The 18,792-nt window shown below is 33.1% G+C and overlaps 2 protein-coding genes across 2 annotated transcripts; both read left to right on the plus strand.

Moving 5' to 3' along the window:
• The first annotated feature begins 8,676 nt into the window (after positions 1-8,676).
• Positions 8,677-13,391, plus strand: LOC132632167 (uncharacterized). The gene is made up of 3 exons (XM_060348009.1): positions 8,677-9,602; positions 12,818-12,906; positions 13,007-13,391. The coding sequence occupies exons 1-3, from the start codon at positions 8,850-8,852 to the stop codon at positions 13,110-13,112; spliced, it is 948 nt and encodes a 315-aa protein (XP_060203992.1). The 5' UTR covers positions 8,677-8,849; the 3' UTR covers positions 13,113-13,391.
• Positions 13,392-15,196: 1,805 nt separating this feature from the next.
• Positions 15,197-17,740, plus strand: LOC132632166 (transcription termination factor MTERF8, chloroplastic). The gene is made up of 2 exons (XM_060348008.1): positions 15,197-15,714; positions 15,786-17,740. Exons 1-2 carry the CDS (start codon positions 15,468-15,470, stop codon positions 17,093-17,095), a joined length of 1,557 nt encoding a protein of 518 aa, XP_060203991.1. The 5' UTR covers positions 15,197-15,467; the 3' UTR covers positions 17,096-17,740.
• The last annotated feature ends 1,052 nt before the right edge of the window (positions 17,741-18,792 follow it).

Raw genomic sequence — 18,792 nt, forward strand, 5'->3', positions numbered from 1 at the left:
TTCTCGTTTTCCACGTTCTTTGGGCTAAACGTCGCAGTGCTCATTGTCATTCAGCCACTATTTAAAATTGGGTGCGAGTCGGTTTACTTAACCGAATTGAAACTCTGCAACATAAATTGAAACAAACGGAGTATTTTTTTGCTCAAAAAGAATGTTTGCTTGGCAAATTTTAAAAAAAAATCTTATTAAATCAAATTTATCTATTAAATTTTAAGTGATCAAATTTTAATATTTATTTAAAATAAGAATAATTTAATCAAATTATTTATTTTTGTACAGAAGTTGCATTTTCTTAAAAGGTGTATTTTTTTATTTTTAAAACCACCGCTGTGACCACACCTAGCAGCTCCTTTTATTATTTTTTAATAATAAGTCAAAAACTCGAGTCTTTACACCAAGATTAGGTCTGAAATCCCTAATTTAGAAAGTACCCCGCCTTCAGGTAAATTTTGTTGAGAGAGATGATACTCTCTCCGTTTTAATTTATGTGTACCCATTTAATTAGACATGATATTTAAAAAAAAGTGAAGATTTTTAAAATTTATGGTTCAAAATAAGTCTTGAATATTTGTGTGGTTATAAATCATTTCATAAAGTAAATTTATTTCTAAATTAGGAAAGAGGTTATTTATTTTGACATGAACTAAAAAATAAATAGATTCACATAAATTGAAACAGAGGGAGTATATCGTAAGAGGTGAATAAATGATTAAATGGATATGTTTTTTGAACCGAAAAAATAATATATTGTGTAAATTTATATTTTCTTTTAATAGTCAAACGATGGCCGCTGCCATTTTGAAATCCCGTTAATTTGAATTTGGTTGAAAATTTCATTTTGAGAGTAAGTACTCCATGTCAAAAGTATTATTTCCGAAGCTCACTCTAGAGCTTAACGACGGAGGAATTCTTATCATATCATCATAATACTCACTGACAAATTATACTCTCTTAATCCATTTATATTTATCCACAATATTAAATATAGAGATTAACTTTTATTTGTTAAAATTGAAAAATTAAAAAATAATTTATCATTTTATTTATTTTATTCAAATTATTAAGTAGTACTAATTTTTTAAAATAAGTGAGATGGCTTATAATTACGGATGATATAGTAAAACTCAAATTTTATTTATTATTTTTTAAGAAATTGTCTCAAATTAAATATGGACACGTAAAGATAGCACTGAGGGAGTAGCCAGTAGGATGCAACTCCAACCACTTATTGCGAGAAAGATATTATCTTTAACCTTTTTTAATATGAGTAATTCTTTTAATTGAAACTTGGAGTTCAAAATAACACATTTAATTTATGCTATCAAGGTAAAATACTACTATTGGTTTTTCCATGAATCAAGGTAAAGCAGGGTTGTAAAAGATTGAATAAGAAAAGAGAGAGAGGTAGAGAGAGATTTTTTATTTTTTTTTACATCAATAATCAACAGAAGTTTGGTGTATTTGCAACATACAAATTACAATACTTAAAACGCTATTCCCTCCTGTTTAAATATTAGTGGTATTTTAACAAATTAAATTTATTTCAAATATTAAACATTATAGAAAACAAAAACATCTATTACATTTTTTTCATATTCATCCTTACTGCTTTAGGGAGTGAAGTATTAATCAAGTGATACATTAGGAAAAAGATAAAGGGCAATTAAACATATATTGTTATGATTAAGGCTATTAAATATTTTTTAAGGAATGTGAAAAATTAATTTCTCTTAGTAGATAATGACCCAGTAGCATAGAGTGATAATTAAAATCTGGCTTGCATTTATTTCTCACTTTTTTTTTTTTTAATCTGGAGATGAATTGCTGAGTTTGGAAAATATAATACGGTCATTGAGCTCAACATGCAAAACAAAGTATTACTAGGTCATGCCTTCGTTGGAATAACAAAAAAGGATTTCAATTCAAGTTTTCTTTTGCCTCCGTGGAATTAAGTTAAGAAATAAAACGGTTATAAGAAAAATAACTTTCACTTATAGGTGATATATAAATTGTTTTTATTTTTTTTAATTTTTTTTTGGAAAACACACTCTTCATCTGTGCGCCCTTTTTCTAATTTGGAAAAAAGAATAATCTGACCCAAAGGTTTAGCTGGCATCTTGATAACTTTTGAAATATTTTGTGGAAAGGATTTTCTTAGAAAGAACTGTCTAAACTCTACGTGAAAATAGGATCTCTTGTCCTCTTAGAATTTAAATAGAAAAAAAAGCTTTTTCAAATCTTTTATGGGTTTTTTTTAGATTTCTTATGTTTAAAAAATAAAAATCTCTTATACAAAGTTATAAAACTAAATAAAATTTGTAAATGACTAAAAATTCAATTCTCCCCTTAATTCTTCAATGAGCATGCTAATATTAGCAACCTCTCTTCCGTTCAGTTAAGAAAAATCTGAATAAAAAGTAAATACCCAATTGTAATGAATAATGTAAAACAACCTCTCATTGGAAACAACTTATTTTGGGTATGTTATGAGTTTGTCTTCCCGATGATTTTGATTTAGGAGAAAAAAGATGTTACGTACTTCTTATCTTTTTGGTGATGCTCCACTCACTGAAGCAATCTTATCAAAATTGGAATAAGACTTGCCATCGGCGAGTGACGACGAAATAGCTTTACAAAAACCATTCAATGAGAGACTATTTTGAGTAGGTGTGGTAAGTGGGTCATTTGGCTAAGGTTGGACAGGTCAATATGGGTTAAATTTATAGATGGATTAAAGTTCAATCATACCCAAAACTTGTTTGGACTAATATGAGTTGGGTTAAGATAGACTAAATGAAGGATCATAACTCAATCCGTTCAATTTAACCCATGTTTTCAACATTTTGAGAAATTAAAAATATTGATATTCTTTGATTGTAAATATTTTCTCGCTCATGTTTTTTTAAAATAAATGGTGTTTTGAAAATCAAATTTAAATACTTTTTGGATATAAAAAACTCAAAGGTATGTTTTTACTCAAAATAATAAAGATATTCACTGTAAATATTTCCTCATAAGTTATCCCAGTACATAAATTATGTTCGAAATTATTCTGAAAACAAATCAAGGAAAATTAAATGTTAATTGACATAATGAATATTGATATTGTCAGATTCCTCTCTTTTACCCCTTTGTTTTATTTATATATTTTTATGGTTGTCTTGTACATAACTAAGAGTGGAAAACGTATGTCAGATTTGGGTGGGTCAAAAATAGGTTAAACAAAAACGGATAAGCATAGACTCTCGGGAAAAAAATTAGAAACTTAAAAATAAAAAGTTACTAATAAAAAAAATTAACTAAGGAAATAAAAAATATTCTTTTTAAAGAAAATTAAAAATAAACATTTTAAAAAATAAAAATAAATTAAAAAAGAAGTTAATCATGTTTTGTTATTTTTATTCTTATGAATGGAAGAAAATTGATGGGTCAGTTTGGGCTCATTCGATGGGTCAGTTTGGGTTGATGATTTATGATGGGTCAACTTGGGCTAGCCCAAATTAACCCATCTTCAAAATCACTCTAGCCCAAACCCATTAAAGCTTGGGTGGTTGGGCGGGTCAAATCGATTTTGGTTAGTTTTGCCACCCCTAATTTTTAGCCTGTTTGGATGGGCTAAAAAAAAACAGTTTATAAGCTGAAAATAACTTATAAGGCAAAAAAAATAAGTTGAGTAGCCCAACTTATTTTTTTGGGCCAAACGGGTCAATTTATTTTTTTGGGCTTATTTTAAGCACAAAATGGCTTATAAGCTGCCCAGCTAAACACTCAAAAAAACTGAAAACAACTTATAAGCTAAGCCAAACGGGCTCTTTAATTGTTTCTTTCCAATCTTTGACAAACAAATTAACCATTAAGTGGAAATAAGATCTCTTGGCTAGAGGCGAACCCGCATGAAAGGGTGGGAATGCACGTGCAATCCTACCCTTCGGGAAAAAATTATGCATATATATGTGTATATACCTTAAGAAATTAGTATATATTTAATTGTGCATTCTAACAAATGAAAGTATCTTTAGGACACGTTGGTTGCAACCGTTGCTTCCTTTACATGTCACTCTATATCGAACCCGAATGTCACTTTTAATTATTTTTTGAGCCTATTTTTAGGAAAATAATAAGCGTTAAATGAGCTTGCCCAGATTCGAACCTACACTGTCACCACATGTTGCACAGCCTTAACCACTGAGCTATCTCTTTCTTTTGTTTCACCATATTAAATTTTATTTATTACACATATTTGACCTAAAATACTTGTATTTTTGCCACTGCTACTCTATTAATGACTGGTCTGATATGTTATTATCCCTCAGTCGTCATTAATTTTTTTGTTGGTGTTTATTTTAAGATAATGGTGCCCCCGCAATCTTAAAATCCTGGGTTAGCCTCTGCTTTTGGCCTCTTACATTTTGAATAGAAGAAAATGTCTTTTCGAGATCTCAATGTCTTTTTTTCATATCTCTTATGTGTAAAAAATGAAGGCCTCTTGTAAAAAGATCATAAACTAAAAAAAGTTTGTAAATGACCAAAAATCTATTTCTCCCCCATTTAATAAGTAAATATGAAAAACATTAGTAGTAAAAAAATCGAGAAAAAACCTAAATAGTACATTAACTTTGGGGCTTGGACTCAAAATCATCCATATCCTTTTACTTGGAGCACTAATAGTACATAATGTTTTACTAAAGTGGTGCACTTTTAGTCACACTCCAAAAATTTCATTAAAATTAAACAGAGATGAAAATGGAGTTATGTGTTCATCATGTGAGATATTTTTCCAACAAAACCTAGCGTTCATCTTCATAAAACACTAGTCACCAGTCCTAATTTATTAAAGAAAAAGAAAGAGAAAAAAGAGTTCGATGTTAGAGTTTACCCTAATTTTTGTATCTTATTTGAATTTTACCATAATAGTGTGTTACTTCAAAAGAAATTTTTTGGTAGAAAAGGTCTTATTTGTGGAAAAAGATTCTACTATATTTATTCCTTTTTTTGTATAAGAAGATTTAGACTTCTATAAATAGAAGATTTATTCTTTTCAATTAGAATACAATAACATCCACAATGTAGTCTCTAAAGGAGTCTTATTTAGGGGAGATTTTCTTTCAACAGTTTTTATGAAATAAGTAAATATGAAAAATTCTGTTTAATTACCGCGGAGAAATTGTATATAAATATTATATTAAGGACGATTCCAAATTATCTTTGACGTTCTAGACAAATTAAACTCAAACCAATACTTGTTTTCATCTGATGTAAGATTTGCTTATTAATTGTCAATTCAAAACACTACTTTTATACTTTATTTCCTTTAGCTAGTAACATATATTTTAGTATAAAATAATTCCTTTGGGACAATTGTTAAATTAGACCGGATAGTGGCAACATTATCTTCTAGAATTCCACAATGATGTAATATCTAGGAGTAGTTTTTGTTCACATTCAAAAAGGAAAAAACAGGATGCAATATCCCCAATTCAGGAATTTAAGAAAGCGACTGTTGTGTAAAATATTTGTGTTAGAAAATAGTACAATATTAATACTGGACTAGCTAGTATAAAAAATAGTAATAAATTATCACAAAATCATGTTTTGGTAAGTCACTGTCTTGAAAGCGATTTCAGCTCGATAGGGATGCAAATCATTGTAGTCAGTAGCTCCCCAAGGTTACATAATCACTTCCAAACACGTGTACTCGTGACTGAAGTTTGGAGATTGCATAAAGAATTGCCCAAAACTATTCGGAGAAGAACAAGAACAGAGGATGAGAGTATTTTTGGATGTATTGACAAGAGTAGTCTCCACTTGTTTATGTAGCTAGACGACCACTTCTGAGTAGTGATGTTGAAGATCAAAAATATCTCGTAACGTTCGGAAAAATAAAGAGCCATGTTATCCAAATAATGGTCGAGAATAAAGATCATTAACTTGAATAATGAACGAGAATAAAGAGTCATAATCTCAAGTAATGAGGAAAATAATGACTGCCATTAATTCTAAGTAATGAGCCTTGACTACTGACTCTAGAGAAAGAAATTGGACACTAATCCGGTAATCATATTTAGACAATTTGGGTAAGCTCGAAATAACAAAAAATAATATTTTGCAAAAATGGATTTGAATTAGGCCTCACATATATCTCGTCATTTTGCTTGCAATTTTCATGTACGCGAGGCCACTCTCTTTTACTAGCTCTTTACTAGCCTAATAATATACAATTCAATATCAAAAGGAAGAAAGTTTTTTCCACCACCAATAATGGACAAAGTGTCTTTCACATAATGAATAAATAAAAAAGGGCCCACAAAAATAAAGAGATGTAAGAGAATTCCTTTATTTTTCTCATTATTATTTCCAACAATTTGTTCAAAATTCTCTATAACAATATTTGGCATTTAAATCTCATTTGATTGTTATAGATTAAAAAGATGCATAAAATCACACTTTGTTTAAACAAGGAAACCTTTTAAGGATGAAAATACCTATATTCATATAATGTTCTTTGTAGTAAATAGTGTACTAAAGTTTCAAAATATTTAGTCAAAAACTCTAGACCTATTATGAGTAATCTTAGATATTCTAGTTCTATAAATATAATTAATTACATATTGCCAAAAAAAGATTAGTCGTTATACAAGGATAATTTTATAAAAAACATAATGCTATAAAGATGGTTGTTATTGTATAGGCAAAACACTATCATAAAGAGTTAAAAAATAACATGAAAAAATCAGTTCCAAGAAAAACTTAATTTTTATAGTGAGGTATCATTATATAAGGATATTGTTATAATAATGTGTTTGGATACACTCTTCCCTTTCAGACCCCACTTGTGAAATCAGACTGACTCGATAAAAAATATAAATTTGCTATTAAATAAATGAAAACCGAGCTGCCAATTCGTTATCTTTGAACAACATCAAGGAGCAACATTTGCTTCACGAGCTCCTTATAAAAGAAAACTTGCCATCGAGGACAACATTTTCATTTTTCAAGATGAAGTAGGCGTTTGACCATGCAATTTGAAGCTCAAATTTGGAGTTTTGATTGACATTAGTGCTTGTTTATGCATTTGAATAAAACTTTAACTTCAATTTAAATTTTGATTTCAAATCCCAAATTCTACTAAAAGATGAGATTTCAATTCCAAGTTTCTGCTTTTAATTCTTTTAAAATTTAAAACTTGACCCATAAGTTTATATTTTATAAAAAATCTCATAATTTTAAATTTTCTAACAAAAATAGACCCACGCTTGACGTGAAGAGATTGTCCGTACCATGTGGGAGGATTATAAGAAAGAATATCTAGTTACTATTATTGTTAATTTATTGGACAAGAGTATCTTTTTAAATTTATGTGTGTTTGAAAGTTTGTAATAACACATATCACAAACATTTATCTATAAAAGAAAAATGGAGATATGGGATTTGTTAATGCGGTATCTTAGGATATTTTGATACTTTGTTTATGAACTATGACTTGCTTTGGTAAGATTGTAAGAATTGAGAAAGTTTTGATAGTTTTCACAAATTGTGGGATTTTCATGTCTATTTACCGAAAAAAAAAAAACCACAACTTTTGAAATTCAAATTGCATGTCCAAACTCCAAGTATAATTTCAATTTCAAATCAACCTGATTGCAAATCTATGATTATGAAATCATGGCTAAACAGGCTTGAAGTTGGAAGAATTTACTGTATGAAATTTTCAACAAGCACCACTTAATTGTAAATGTTAGTGATTTTTTTTTCTTTTTAGCAAGGGCCACACGAACGCAAACCCCGCTGCCATAAATAATGATCTAGGCTTGTTCACTTGGGCTGATTTTAGGCGAGCATCCCTCCAAAGTGCAGTGGAGATCAGTAGCCTAGGCCATGTGCCTTATTGCTCATAAATCCCGTCTAGACAAGTAAGTTGTTAGAGGTGTTAACATGACGAAGAATGTGAAAGGTAAAAACTAAAATAATACGTTGATTAAGTACTACTCAGGTAATTACTAATCAGGATAGTTCAATTGATTGACTATCTCAATCCAAATCAATTTCCCAATTTGCAACCCTTCCCAATTCACCTCTCCTGTGTATAATGATTTTTTTGAAAAAGAAAGTGATAATCCTTGAATGATGGTGAAGTTAAGAGCTGAAATACGTGCCTACATGAGCACAACTAGGAAGGTGTTTGAATTGACTTTTTGAAATAACCTATACGCTAAAAATCATAGATTGAGAATATCGAATATTTTATTTTTAGCTTATTTTTATACTTTTTAAATATAAAAGTTTTTATCCTTTCCAAACATCACAAAAAATAGAAAAATAACTTAAAAGCCAAAAAAATTCTTAGTAGGCGTTTGGCCATGAAAACCAAATATTTTTCACTTTATTTGAAATTTGGAAGTTAGAGTTGTGTTTTATTATAGTTTTTACATAAAATATTTCGTTGTATGAAGGTACTTAAAGTGAAAAAAGTAAAGATAAGATTTTAGGTATTTGAAATTTTTATGATTAAAATATTAATTTTTAAATAAAGTGAAAATAATTTTCGAGAAAAAATGAAAAATTCTAAATAAGCCAATCCAAACACGGCAGCTATTATGGTGGAAAAAATAGTCGCCGTTACTCTGATACAAACAATTATTACTGCTACTTAGTCTAATTATTTAGCTGTTGTTCCATGTTCCCTCCAACCACTTACAACTTTACAAGCAACGTGTCACCTTTACAATAATTCAACATCTTCCTTACCTCCCATAAATCCCCCCATGGCGGCTTCTAGCTTTCTCTTTGCAATCATCAACTCTCTGTAAACCCTAATCCTGTTTTAGTACACTCCAACTCATTAATCCACAATGCTCTGTTCCATTTCTACCCACAAATCTACTTCCAACTGGCTCGACCGGCTCAGATCATCAAAAGGCTTCTCCTATGCCGACAACACCAATCTCGAACAATTTCTTACTAATGCATCCCATTCTCATTCTCCAAACACCCAAACTCAGTTAACAGATCATAATAATAATAATAACAACAACACCGGTTCGGAATCCAGCTCCGACCCGATTCGACCCGTAAACGAACCGGGTAACAGTGGAGACAAAGAAGAACTGTGTAATGTAGTTACCAATGTTCTCTCAGAGCTATTTTGTATGGGAGAATCAACTAAGTTCCCTAAGTTAAATGTAAAAAAGGGCTCCCGCAAACAAACGAACCCTAGGTTTTGTGCTTCATCGGAAATCAACAATGCTGAGGTTGTCAAGGGTGTTCGAAGGAAAGAAGAAATAAGGGATTCTCAGGTGAAGGTATTAGAGAAGAGTGATAGTTTGAATTTAGGGGAAGAGGAGGAGAAGTCAAATGCTAATATGATGGGATTTTCGAAGACTGAAGTAACGGTGATAGATACGAGCTGTGCACCGTGGAAATTTGAGAAATTGCTGTTCAGAAAGAAGAATGTATGGAAGGTTCGTGATAAAAAGAGTAAGTCCACGACGAATTTGGGGAAGAAGAAGAAGAGGAAAGCTGATGTGGCCACGAATGAGGGCGAGAAGAAACAGAAGGTTATAAGTGGACATGATGGGGGAGTATGCAAGTATTCAGTAAATGAAGTAAGTTTGATTGAACTAATTGTGTGTTGCTAGTGATCATGTGATGTTAAATGTTTCTTTGGTAGTATTCAGTAAAGCCTTTTTTTATGGAATGTGATCAAATGCTGACATCTATATATAGCATGCTTTGTGTGACTGATGGAATGTTTTTAATTATATGTAGAGTTCTTGTTATTTTATGTTTCAATAATGCAAGAAGCAAGTTAAATCCTGTATATCTTCTTGATTATATGTTTCATTGGTAGTACTTAATAAGATTCTTTTTATGGAATGAGATCAAATAATGACATCTATATATGGCATGTTTCGTGTTACTTATGGAAGTTTTTTGATTATATGTGGAATGTTGTTATTTTATGTTTCAATATTGCAAGGAGCAAATTAAATCTTGCATATCTTCTTTGGTTCTTGTATGGATGATGTAGTAAATGCACGTGCAGAATGTATCTGCATATCAATTAAACTCATATTGCGTTGATGTCATGGAACTACGCATGCCCAATTTTATGAAGGTTAGTGATAGGGTCGTACAACCTTTGACCTACATCATGAGCACAAATAGGAAATCTCTGTCTACCATTGACATATTCGATCCTGGTTTCACTTCACATGTTCATTGTGAATTAGAGCATATGTAGATCATAATAGAAAATATAGATCACAATAGATATATGAGCACTTAATTATATTAAGCTAGCAAGTCTATTCCAACTTTCTCTGCGTATTAAGTTGCTCGCTTATCAAAAACAGGATATACTTAAGTGTTCTCTAATTATTGAAAAGAGTGTTCTCACCTACCAGAATATTGTTTAATCTTGTCTAGGGTTTAGCATATTCTCGAGTTACTTTCTGATGACTTAGGCATACCACATTTCTTTTTGGAGAAGGCTTAATTTTTAGTGCCTAACTTGCTATCCTTGTGCAAATGGACTATCCTTTTCTATTATTGCTGTTTCATATGGATTTCAGGCTCCAATTCAAGTGTGGACGCTGATCATGTACCTTGTATTACTTATTAGCCTTCAGTTTGAAAATGATAATAGAGGTCGCTATGCTGCTATGTCAAAGTCATGTTCATCGTTAACTATACGTCATGTTTTTATCAAAACATTTACCACACTAAAGTGTTGGAGCTCTCCTCTCTGATATTTATTGTAGCTTTGCATGGTTTGCCTCTTGCAATATAGTGGGATAAAAGTAATTCCTAGATGTACTGTCCACCGAGTGAAAATTTTCTTTTTCTGTCACTAAATGGTCTATTCTATGTTTTTGTTTTTGTTTTATGAACGATGTATAGTTCTTTCTGACTTTTCTTTTAATAATGGCCATATTTGTTATGTACAGCCAAGTTTGGCTTCTTCATTAACATGGAATTATTTGGACTCGGCTCCCTTCCAGTGAGAATCATCTCCCGTTCTATTCTAAAATTTTGACGCGTGTCTCATTTGCCATTCAATGGATCAGGTTTATGTATTAACTGGAAATATCTAAATATGATTAACAGTTTTCTCACTGTCCTCTCTCTCTGTTTTACTGTCAGATTTTATTTTTTGTACTCCCAAATCCTTTTTGATAGATCTGCTCAGCCAGAATACTCCTCGAACGCCGACGGGTCACCCAACCTTCTCCGATAGAAAAACTCTCTTCCATTTATTCTCTTTCCTTCACGTTCTCCATAAACAAGGCGCACGTCACTGTTCACCATTCCTAGTTCATCTGTGGATCTGGCTCCTTTAAAGTAAAAAATTGTCCTATTATTCACTGCACACATAACAAAGGAGTTCTTCTCCCAATCCGTAACTTCACTTGTGTAGTGTGGAATCTAAAGATGGCAACTTATTAATCTATTGACTTGAAAGCAATGATACTGATGGATGTTCTTTGACTTCGTCGTGGATTGCTATTGATAATGTCGAGGACCCTCAGCTTTCATTGCTTTCCCGATCGATTGGCCGTTCCATGGAAGCAAACCCAGCATTTATTCCACTAGAAACTTGAAATTTCCATCTTGATTTGCCCCCTTCTAGTTTGACTTTGTGTTGGACTTTTCTATGTGATTTTTTTTTTTTTAAATTTACAGATTCTCTGTGCGATCCATAGTTACAAATTTTTTGGGTATGATCAATAAAAAAAGAAGCTTCGCTGAAGCCGGAAGGTATTCCGGCAAGTCTCAGAGTTTCGACAGTCAGAAGTGGTAGCAGAAGACTAATAAAGATTATCCTTTAACTGTGGTTAAAATATACTGGTTAGTAAAATAAATCAGATTCATTGATTTGTTACTGAGACACGCGTCAAAATGTTAAAATGGAACTGGACGAAATGGAGATGATGCTCACCGGAGGGGAGCCGAATCTGAATTATCTCATTCTGACTAAGCCGTAGTCTGTTTCTTTTCTTCAGCATCTGATGCATAGTTCCGACCTGTTTCATTCAGTTTGCAAGTCTATTGTTTCTGTGAGCTAACTCCATTATATTGGATCATATAAAAGTTTTGTACAAACTTCATCCGTCTCTATTCGTTTCCTTAGAATGTTGCAAATAACTGGTATGCAACATTTTTATCAGACTGACTTCGAATTAGATTGATTCACCAGTGATAAAAGATGTAGTCAAAATGGTGGAAGTTTGGGTCTAAGATGCTTTGCTAGAGAATAGGCAGGATTGTTTCTTTATGTCCCGTTGAAATGGCTTAGTGGTCAGTGAGTAAGATCTTATTTTAGTTCTTCACACCCTTCCTCTCTTTATGCAGATGCTGAGTTTAGTAAGACCATGGCGGGTCTCAGTTAGTGATGTCACTTTTTCCTGAGATATAGTTACTAATAGTTAGGAGTACTAGTTCTGTCCTTATTGGTAGATTCATCAGTTCTAATTTCTTTAAGTCAATCTTGTCCTTATTTACTTGCATATTTAGAGTTACATATGCACATAAAAATAAAACACCAAGTGATTGTCATGCGCGTGTATAAAATAATTATATGGAGACCTATATTCAAATTTATTTCGGTAGAAGTCCGTAATCTTGAATTTGCATGCATAAAGGAATGTGATATTTAATGGAATTTTCTGTGCATTTAAGTAGAGAAGGGTTGATGTATATTAATTAGGCATTGTTATAGGACCGGTACTTAATGGTTATCAGTAGCGTTTTGGTTTCACCGGAAGAATATTATCACAATCATTTTTTAAGCCGTCTTGACTTGTACTGTGTTATGCAGAAGCTTCAGTTGAATGATAAATTGGAAGAAACTTGTAGAAGGACATCTGATTCTGTTGGCCAGGCTTCCAAAAAGAAACAACGGAACTTGTAAGACTCTCTTAAGTTGCAATTTCTGTCTTATTTCTGGGCTTCTCTCGAGTATGCGACCCATACTTCGAGGTCTGATAATTTTTTGTTGGTTTCACAGAAAATTAAAGAAGGCATCTTCGTCTGTTGTTCTAATTAAGAGCATTCCAACAAATAAGAAAAATGGAACAAGCATAGCTAAGAAATTTCTGAAGCCATCTCATTGACAGTACCAGGCTCGATAATCAACTAAATACACTTGTGTGATTGCAAATTCATCTGTACCTAGCCATCTTTGGAGTAATGCAGCATGACATTTTGGAGAAACAAATACTCCACTATATAAGGTGCAGAATGGAGCAGGAAGAACTATATGAGTACCAATCCGCAGAGAGTTAAACTGTCAATGCGATGTCTTGTTTTGCTTATCAGGATGCAAACATTCTAGCTATCATGATAATTGATTTGTTGCTCAAGTCGAATATAGGGGTGGGCGTTCGGTTTTTCGGTTCGATTTTATCAAACTTCGGTTTGCTATTTCGGGTTTGGTTTTTTGAAGGTGGACACCGAACACCGAACCAAACTAGTTCGGTTCGGTTCTTTCGGTTTCGATTTTTTAAAGTTCGGTTCGGTTTCGGTTTTTTCAATTCGGTTTTTTATATGATATTAAAAGCGATTCCCTTGACACTAATTCATATTCTCAAAAGCAATAAAACATAAAACTGATAAATTGAAATTAAAATCAAACAAACAGGATATATAAGAATAGAAAATTATAACCATGATATAGGATTACTAGGTGTTATATACATACCGTAAGAATAATTAAGGAAACACATAAAGGACATACATTAATTCTAAAGACACATCCTAGTTACCTTCCTTAACATATTTGATTTTCTGACATACATTAATTCTAAAGACACATCCTAGTTGCCTTCCTTAACATATTTGATTTTCTCAACTGAAGTAGAAAAGTAGGGATACAAATGTAAAAGAGGGCTTGTTACAATTGAGTGTTTTTGACTTTAAACTTAATGGGCCTGAACTATTTTAATTTTTTTGGATAATGTATTAAATTTCGGTGTGTGTTCGGTTTTTCGGTTCCGTTTTATCAAACGTCGGTTCGGCTATTTCGGTTTCGGTTTTTTGAAGGTGGACACCAAATACTGAACCAAACTAGTTCGGTTCGGTTCGGTTTGTTGAAGTTCGGTTCGGTTTTTCGGTTTTCGGTTTTCGATATTTATGCCCAGCCCTAGTCGAATATGTCCAGTCAATTTTCTCAAAGGTATCATTTTTCCAGGAGTTGTGAAGTTACTGATACGGGCTACTACTCAAACATTTGCAAAAGCTGCTAGATAAATCTGTTTGAGGACCAGTCCAGTCAAGTACCAGCAGTAGCTCCCCATTTGGCAATGTAACAGCTTCTTGTTTTACCATTTATTCCCTGTTTTCGTAAAAATTAAATTCTAATTAATTGCTTCCTGAAAGTGGTCCTCGTCCGAGAAGAGAGGTATAAACATAAATGGATAGGTCATCAATGATCTGTCTGTTGCCGTTTTGCATCCAAGGAACTCTTTACTCGACTTCCCTTCTACTTCGACTTTTTCAAACAGATACTACTGTTGCTATTGTTGCATTTTCTTCATTTCTTTTCTGAGAGAAGTACCTCTATCTCTCCCTAAACTAGACATGTAAGTGCAATTTGGGGGTTTAAACTAGACATCGCTTAATAAGTTAATCTTACCGATGAAGATCATAAAGAAATTGGCACTGAACCCGTGTGTTACTGTGCCCCAGAACATTGGTAGTTTGTGGGACAAATTGAATACAGTGTAGTCCTTTAACATTTATATTCATCGTTTTTTTTTTTTTCTGTGATTCATAATAATCTCATAATAAAGGTGTTGAGTACAAGTAACAGGAAATCAGATATATGAATGACAATTTACTTATTCGTTAACTTCGTTTTAGAAATGACAATTTTATAATCTATACCTGCGGACAAGAACACGGGGAAACTGCACTTTAGTCTGGGAGATCGGTTTTATGATCGCATTACAAATGTTACTCCATTTTAGTTATGTGATAATTTTTACGTGAGATCAATAAATAAAACAAATGAGATCCTTGCCAAGTCATTTTTGTCTAATCAAATTTCTAGGTCAGAAGAGGTTATTTTCCCATTTGCTCTTTGTTCAGATTTTACTATTAATAAATTATATATATATATATATATATATTGGTTATTTAGCCTTACTATAGGAAACATTGTTCAATATTTTCTTCATTTGGTTAACATAATTCACAATCTTATATTCACCTAAGAAGCTTTTCCAACTTTTTTTATGTAAATATATACAAACGTGTACAAATGTTTGAAATTAACGTTCTTTGGCGCGCCAGTATTTTACCAAATTATAAAATACAGTAACTTCTTAAATTTGGTTTTTAACCTGTTACTAGTTTGAGACTTGACTCTTTGGAGCCACAGCTTAATCCTCTTGCTTCGTATACAGCTTAAACTATCATCATCTACCTTATCGCCAAGCAACTGTACCACTGTTGCTTCCTTTGCTGCCATGTCGACTCCCACCAAATCTTTCCCATTTTCTTCTTCTCCTTCCTGTTTCTCTTATGCACTATCTCCCCCAATTCGAACTCTCTTTCCTTCAACTTTACTCCCTTCTCACAAGCTCATATTTACCCCTAACACTGCACAAAAACAAGATAAACTACCTTTACCTTTTCAAGATTCCAGGATTTTACTGCTCAAATGCAACGCCATCACCATCAACGACAGCTCCACAAATTCTTTCGTTGATTCGGGTGAGTTTCTCTCTCTCAGGTAAATTATCAAACACCTGATGTGTTTCTAACATGCTTGTTCTTTTTCTCAGGGGTGATGTTATTTGCACTCTTTCGAGAAATTGGGTTCAATGAGGCTGATACTGAAACCCTTTTGGACAACCACCCGGTAATCAAAATCACTCCTTTCGAATCCATACGTACACGAATTCATTCTTTGCAGACTCTTGGTGTTAGTGGTCTTTCACTTTCAAGATTGATTGTGAAAAGACCAGATGTTTTAACAGCACCCGAAATTGATGGTGTTGTTTGTTTTCTACTCAAGAGTGATTTGGAATTGGCAGGAAAAATTAAAACTTCACAAATTGAACATCTTTTTAACACAACAGAACCTAAGTTTCTTGCAGGATTTGAAGGAAAAGTTAGATTGTTACTCCAACTTGGGATTACTCAGGAAACTATTGTTCATGTTTTGAACAATGCCAACTTAACTAAGGCATTTTGTCTCAAATCATTTGAAGATATAGAAAGAATACTCACTTTCTTGAACCGTTTTGGCGGTGTTGATTTGATTCTTCGTCGTCCAGCACTTCTTAATTATGACCTTGACGCGCAGTTGATTCCCAGGGTAGGTTTCCTCTTGGAGCTGAGTGGAGGTGATGAGATTGGAACTGCAACCGTGTTGCGTAAGTTGCCATTTGTTGTTGCATACAGTGTTGATCACTTAAAAGATCATGTAGAGTTCTTGAAATCATTTGCTGGGTTAAGTGAGGAGGAGATTTTTCGAATTGTTTTAGTTTATCCAAATATGTTTAGTGCCAGTAGGAAAAGGAAATTGCATCCTCGGATTGATTTTCTAAAGCAATGTGGGTTGACTTCACATGATATATTCAGGTTTTTGATAAAAGCTCCTTTGTTTCTAAGTCTGTCATTTGAGGGGAATCTCGCTTACAAGCTGGTCTTTTTGGTGAAGATTGGGTATAAGAAGAATACTAAGGAATTGGCAATGGCAATGGGAGCTGTTACCAGGACTAGCTGCAAAAATATGCAAGAGGTTATTGGCGTATTTTTGAACTACGGCTTGACTTGTGATGACATTTTGGAGATGAGCATGAAGCATCCGCAGGTATTGCAGTATAATCATGAGTCATTGGAGGAGAAGATGGATTATTTGGTTGAGGAGATGGGTCGTGAAGTTGGGGAGCTATTGGCTTTTCCTGCATTTCTTGGGTACAAGCTTGACGGAAGGATTAAACACAGGTATGAAGAGAAAAAAAAGATCTTAGGGGAAGGCATGTCGCTCAATAAACTCCTTAGTGTGTCTGCAGCAAGATTCTCAACAAAAAGCAAGAGGAAGCAACGAGTTCCTGCCATTAATGGCCTTGATGAGAGTGATGACTGATTTGGAATGATTTATGGTACATTATTTGTTGTCATAATCATGTGAAAACCTCTATTAAATGTTAAAACCAAAGGTTTGATGGTTCGGTTAGATCAACTCAGTTTTGCTTCCTTTGCCGAGTATAGAACATGCCTATGGACATATTTGCAGGGGAATGGAAGAACTTCTGGACAATGCGGTCTTTCATTTGCTGAGCATCGAATGTTTGGGTATTGGTGTTCTTCATGGCTGAGTGAGGACATGATTTCAACTTTTAGGTTGTCTATTGGTAAAATCAGGGCACTTTATGAACTAGTGATCGTACATTAGTGCAAGTGCGCAATAACAACTTTGTATCACAACTGGAAGTTGACGGCACACTGAAGCTTCTATTTCTGTTGAAGATGTACTACAGAGCTGCTGAACCCTTTTATGTTGACACTCTTTAAAAATGTAAATCAGTAACATATATTGCAAATTCTGAACTATCTAATGCCTATATTTCCTCTTAGAATTTCGTGCATATGTGCTTTCCAAAGCCAAATTACAGTTATACTAGGAAAAGACTGCCATAGAGGATGTTGTTTCGAATTTCTTGTTCATTAAAGTGTCATTGTTTTCCGGGATCTGATCGTTGAATATGGAGTTGGCCTCCTGATTCCTACTCTTCTTTCGGATTTTGAACTGATGCATCAGATTGGATAATTCCTTGACTGTACAAATCATATTATTTTGCTCGAGAAACAATAACCTTGTGGATTTGCTGCAGAATAGCTGTGGTCCATATAAACCATGGATTCAGTGCTTATCTTAAGCAACCTTGTCAGAGGCATCATATTACTGTGGCCCTTAACGTGGGTTTTTTTTTTTTTTTTTTTTAGTGAAATGTTGGCAATTGGGTTTTTGAAGTTCATATAAAGTTTCAGACTCATTTCTCAAAAGTGCAGCCTTACCCTCCGGACGATCAATCACTATGATCGCTTTCTTAGAAAAGAAATTCTGTAAATTCTGCGTTTTTTCCTCCCTTGCTATATTTTGATGTGCATAGCAGATATTTCGTTGAAGAAGTTTAGTAAATTCATTTCCACCAAATGTTGCTTGATTTTTACTGAAGTAACATATGAAGTTAACATATGTGTCATTTCGATCTCTTTTGGGAGGGGTTTATGTTGAACGCGCATTGGCATCTGTGTTGTGCATTGATCAATGTCTTCTTCATTAACACCTTGTAAATATTAATTTGGTCAAACAAAACCAGTTGCAAGAATTGCGGCAGTGCATGAAACCAGTTTTATAACATGGCGTATGAAGCCCTAACTAGTCTTGTTATTTCTTTTCTTTTTGAAGTTAGTCTACACAGGTGATTACTGTTCCTTCAACTTGATTAACTTTAATATCACATGGAGTATAAAATAGGCTTAATACATCGACAACCTCCAAACTAGGCAGCAATTCATTTACTAGAACTATAGCTTTCTTTTGGTGATTTCTTGAACTCTCAAACAACCAGTTTCTGAATGAACATGAAGTTGAGATATTTCCCTCTCTGAGATATCTCCTTCTCCTTCACAAAAAGAAATCAAAACCAAAACCGGAAAGGGGGATATAAATATTTGTTCTCATCATCCATTAAAAGGGTTTTTTTTTTTGTGAAGGAGAGATCGGGAAATCCCCTCTAAAAAAAATACAAGTTCTTGAGCCATCTAAAATTCCCTTGC

The sequence above is a fragment of the Lycium barbarum genome, chromosome 3, assembly GCF_019175385.1.
Source record: "Lycium barbarum isolate Lr01 chromosome 3, ASM1917538v2, whole genome shotgun sequence".
Lineage (NCBI taxonomy): Eukaryota > Viridiplantae > Streptophyta > Magnoliopsida > Solanales > Solanaceae > Lycium > Lycium barbarum.

What these genes read in the sequence shown, in the direction of transcription:
- LOC132632167 (XM_060348009.1), top strand. Translation starts at nt 8,850, where the DNA reads ATGCTCTGTTCCATTTCTACCCACAAATCTACTTCCAACTGGCTCGAC. An exon ending in GCAAGTATTCAGTAAATGAA is followed by an intron (nt 9,603 to 12,817) that starts GTAAGTTTGATT and finishes TGTGTTATGCAG; the next exon opens with AAGCTTCAGTTGAATGATAA. An exon ending in AAAAAGAAACAACGGAACTT is followed by an intron (nt 12,907 to 13,006) that starts GTAAGACTCTCT and finishes TTGGTTTCACAG; the next exon opens with AAAATTAAAGAAGGCATCTT.
- LOC132632166 (XM_060348008.1), top strand. Translation starts at nt 15,468, where the DNA reads ATGTCGACTCCCACCAAATCTTTCCCATTTTCTTCTTCTCCTTCCTGT. An exon ending in AAATTCTTTCGTTGATTCGG is followed by an intron (nt 15,715 to 15,785) that starts GTGAGTTTCTCT and finishes TCTTTTTCTCAG; the next exon opens with GGGTGATGTTATTTGCACTC.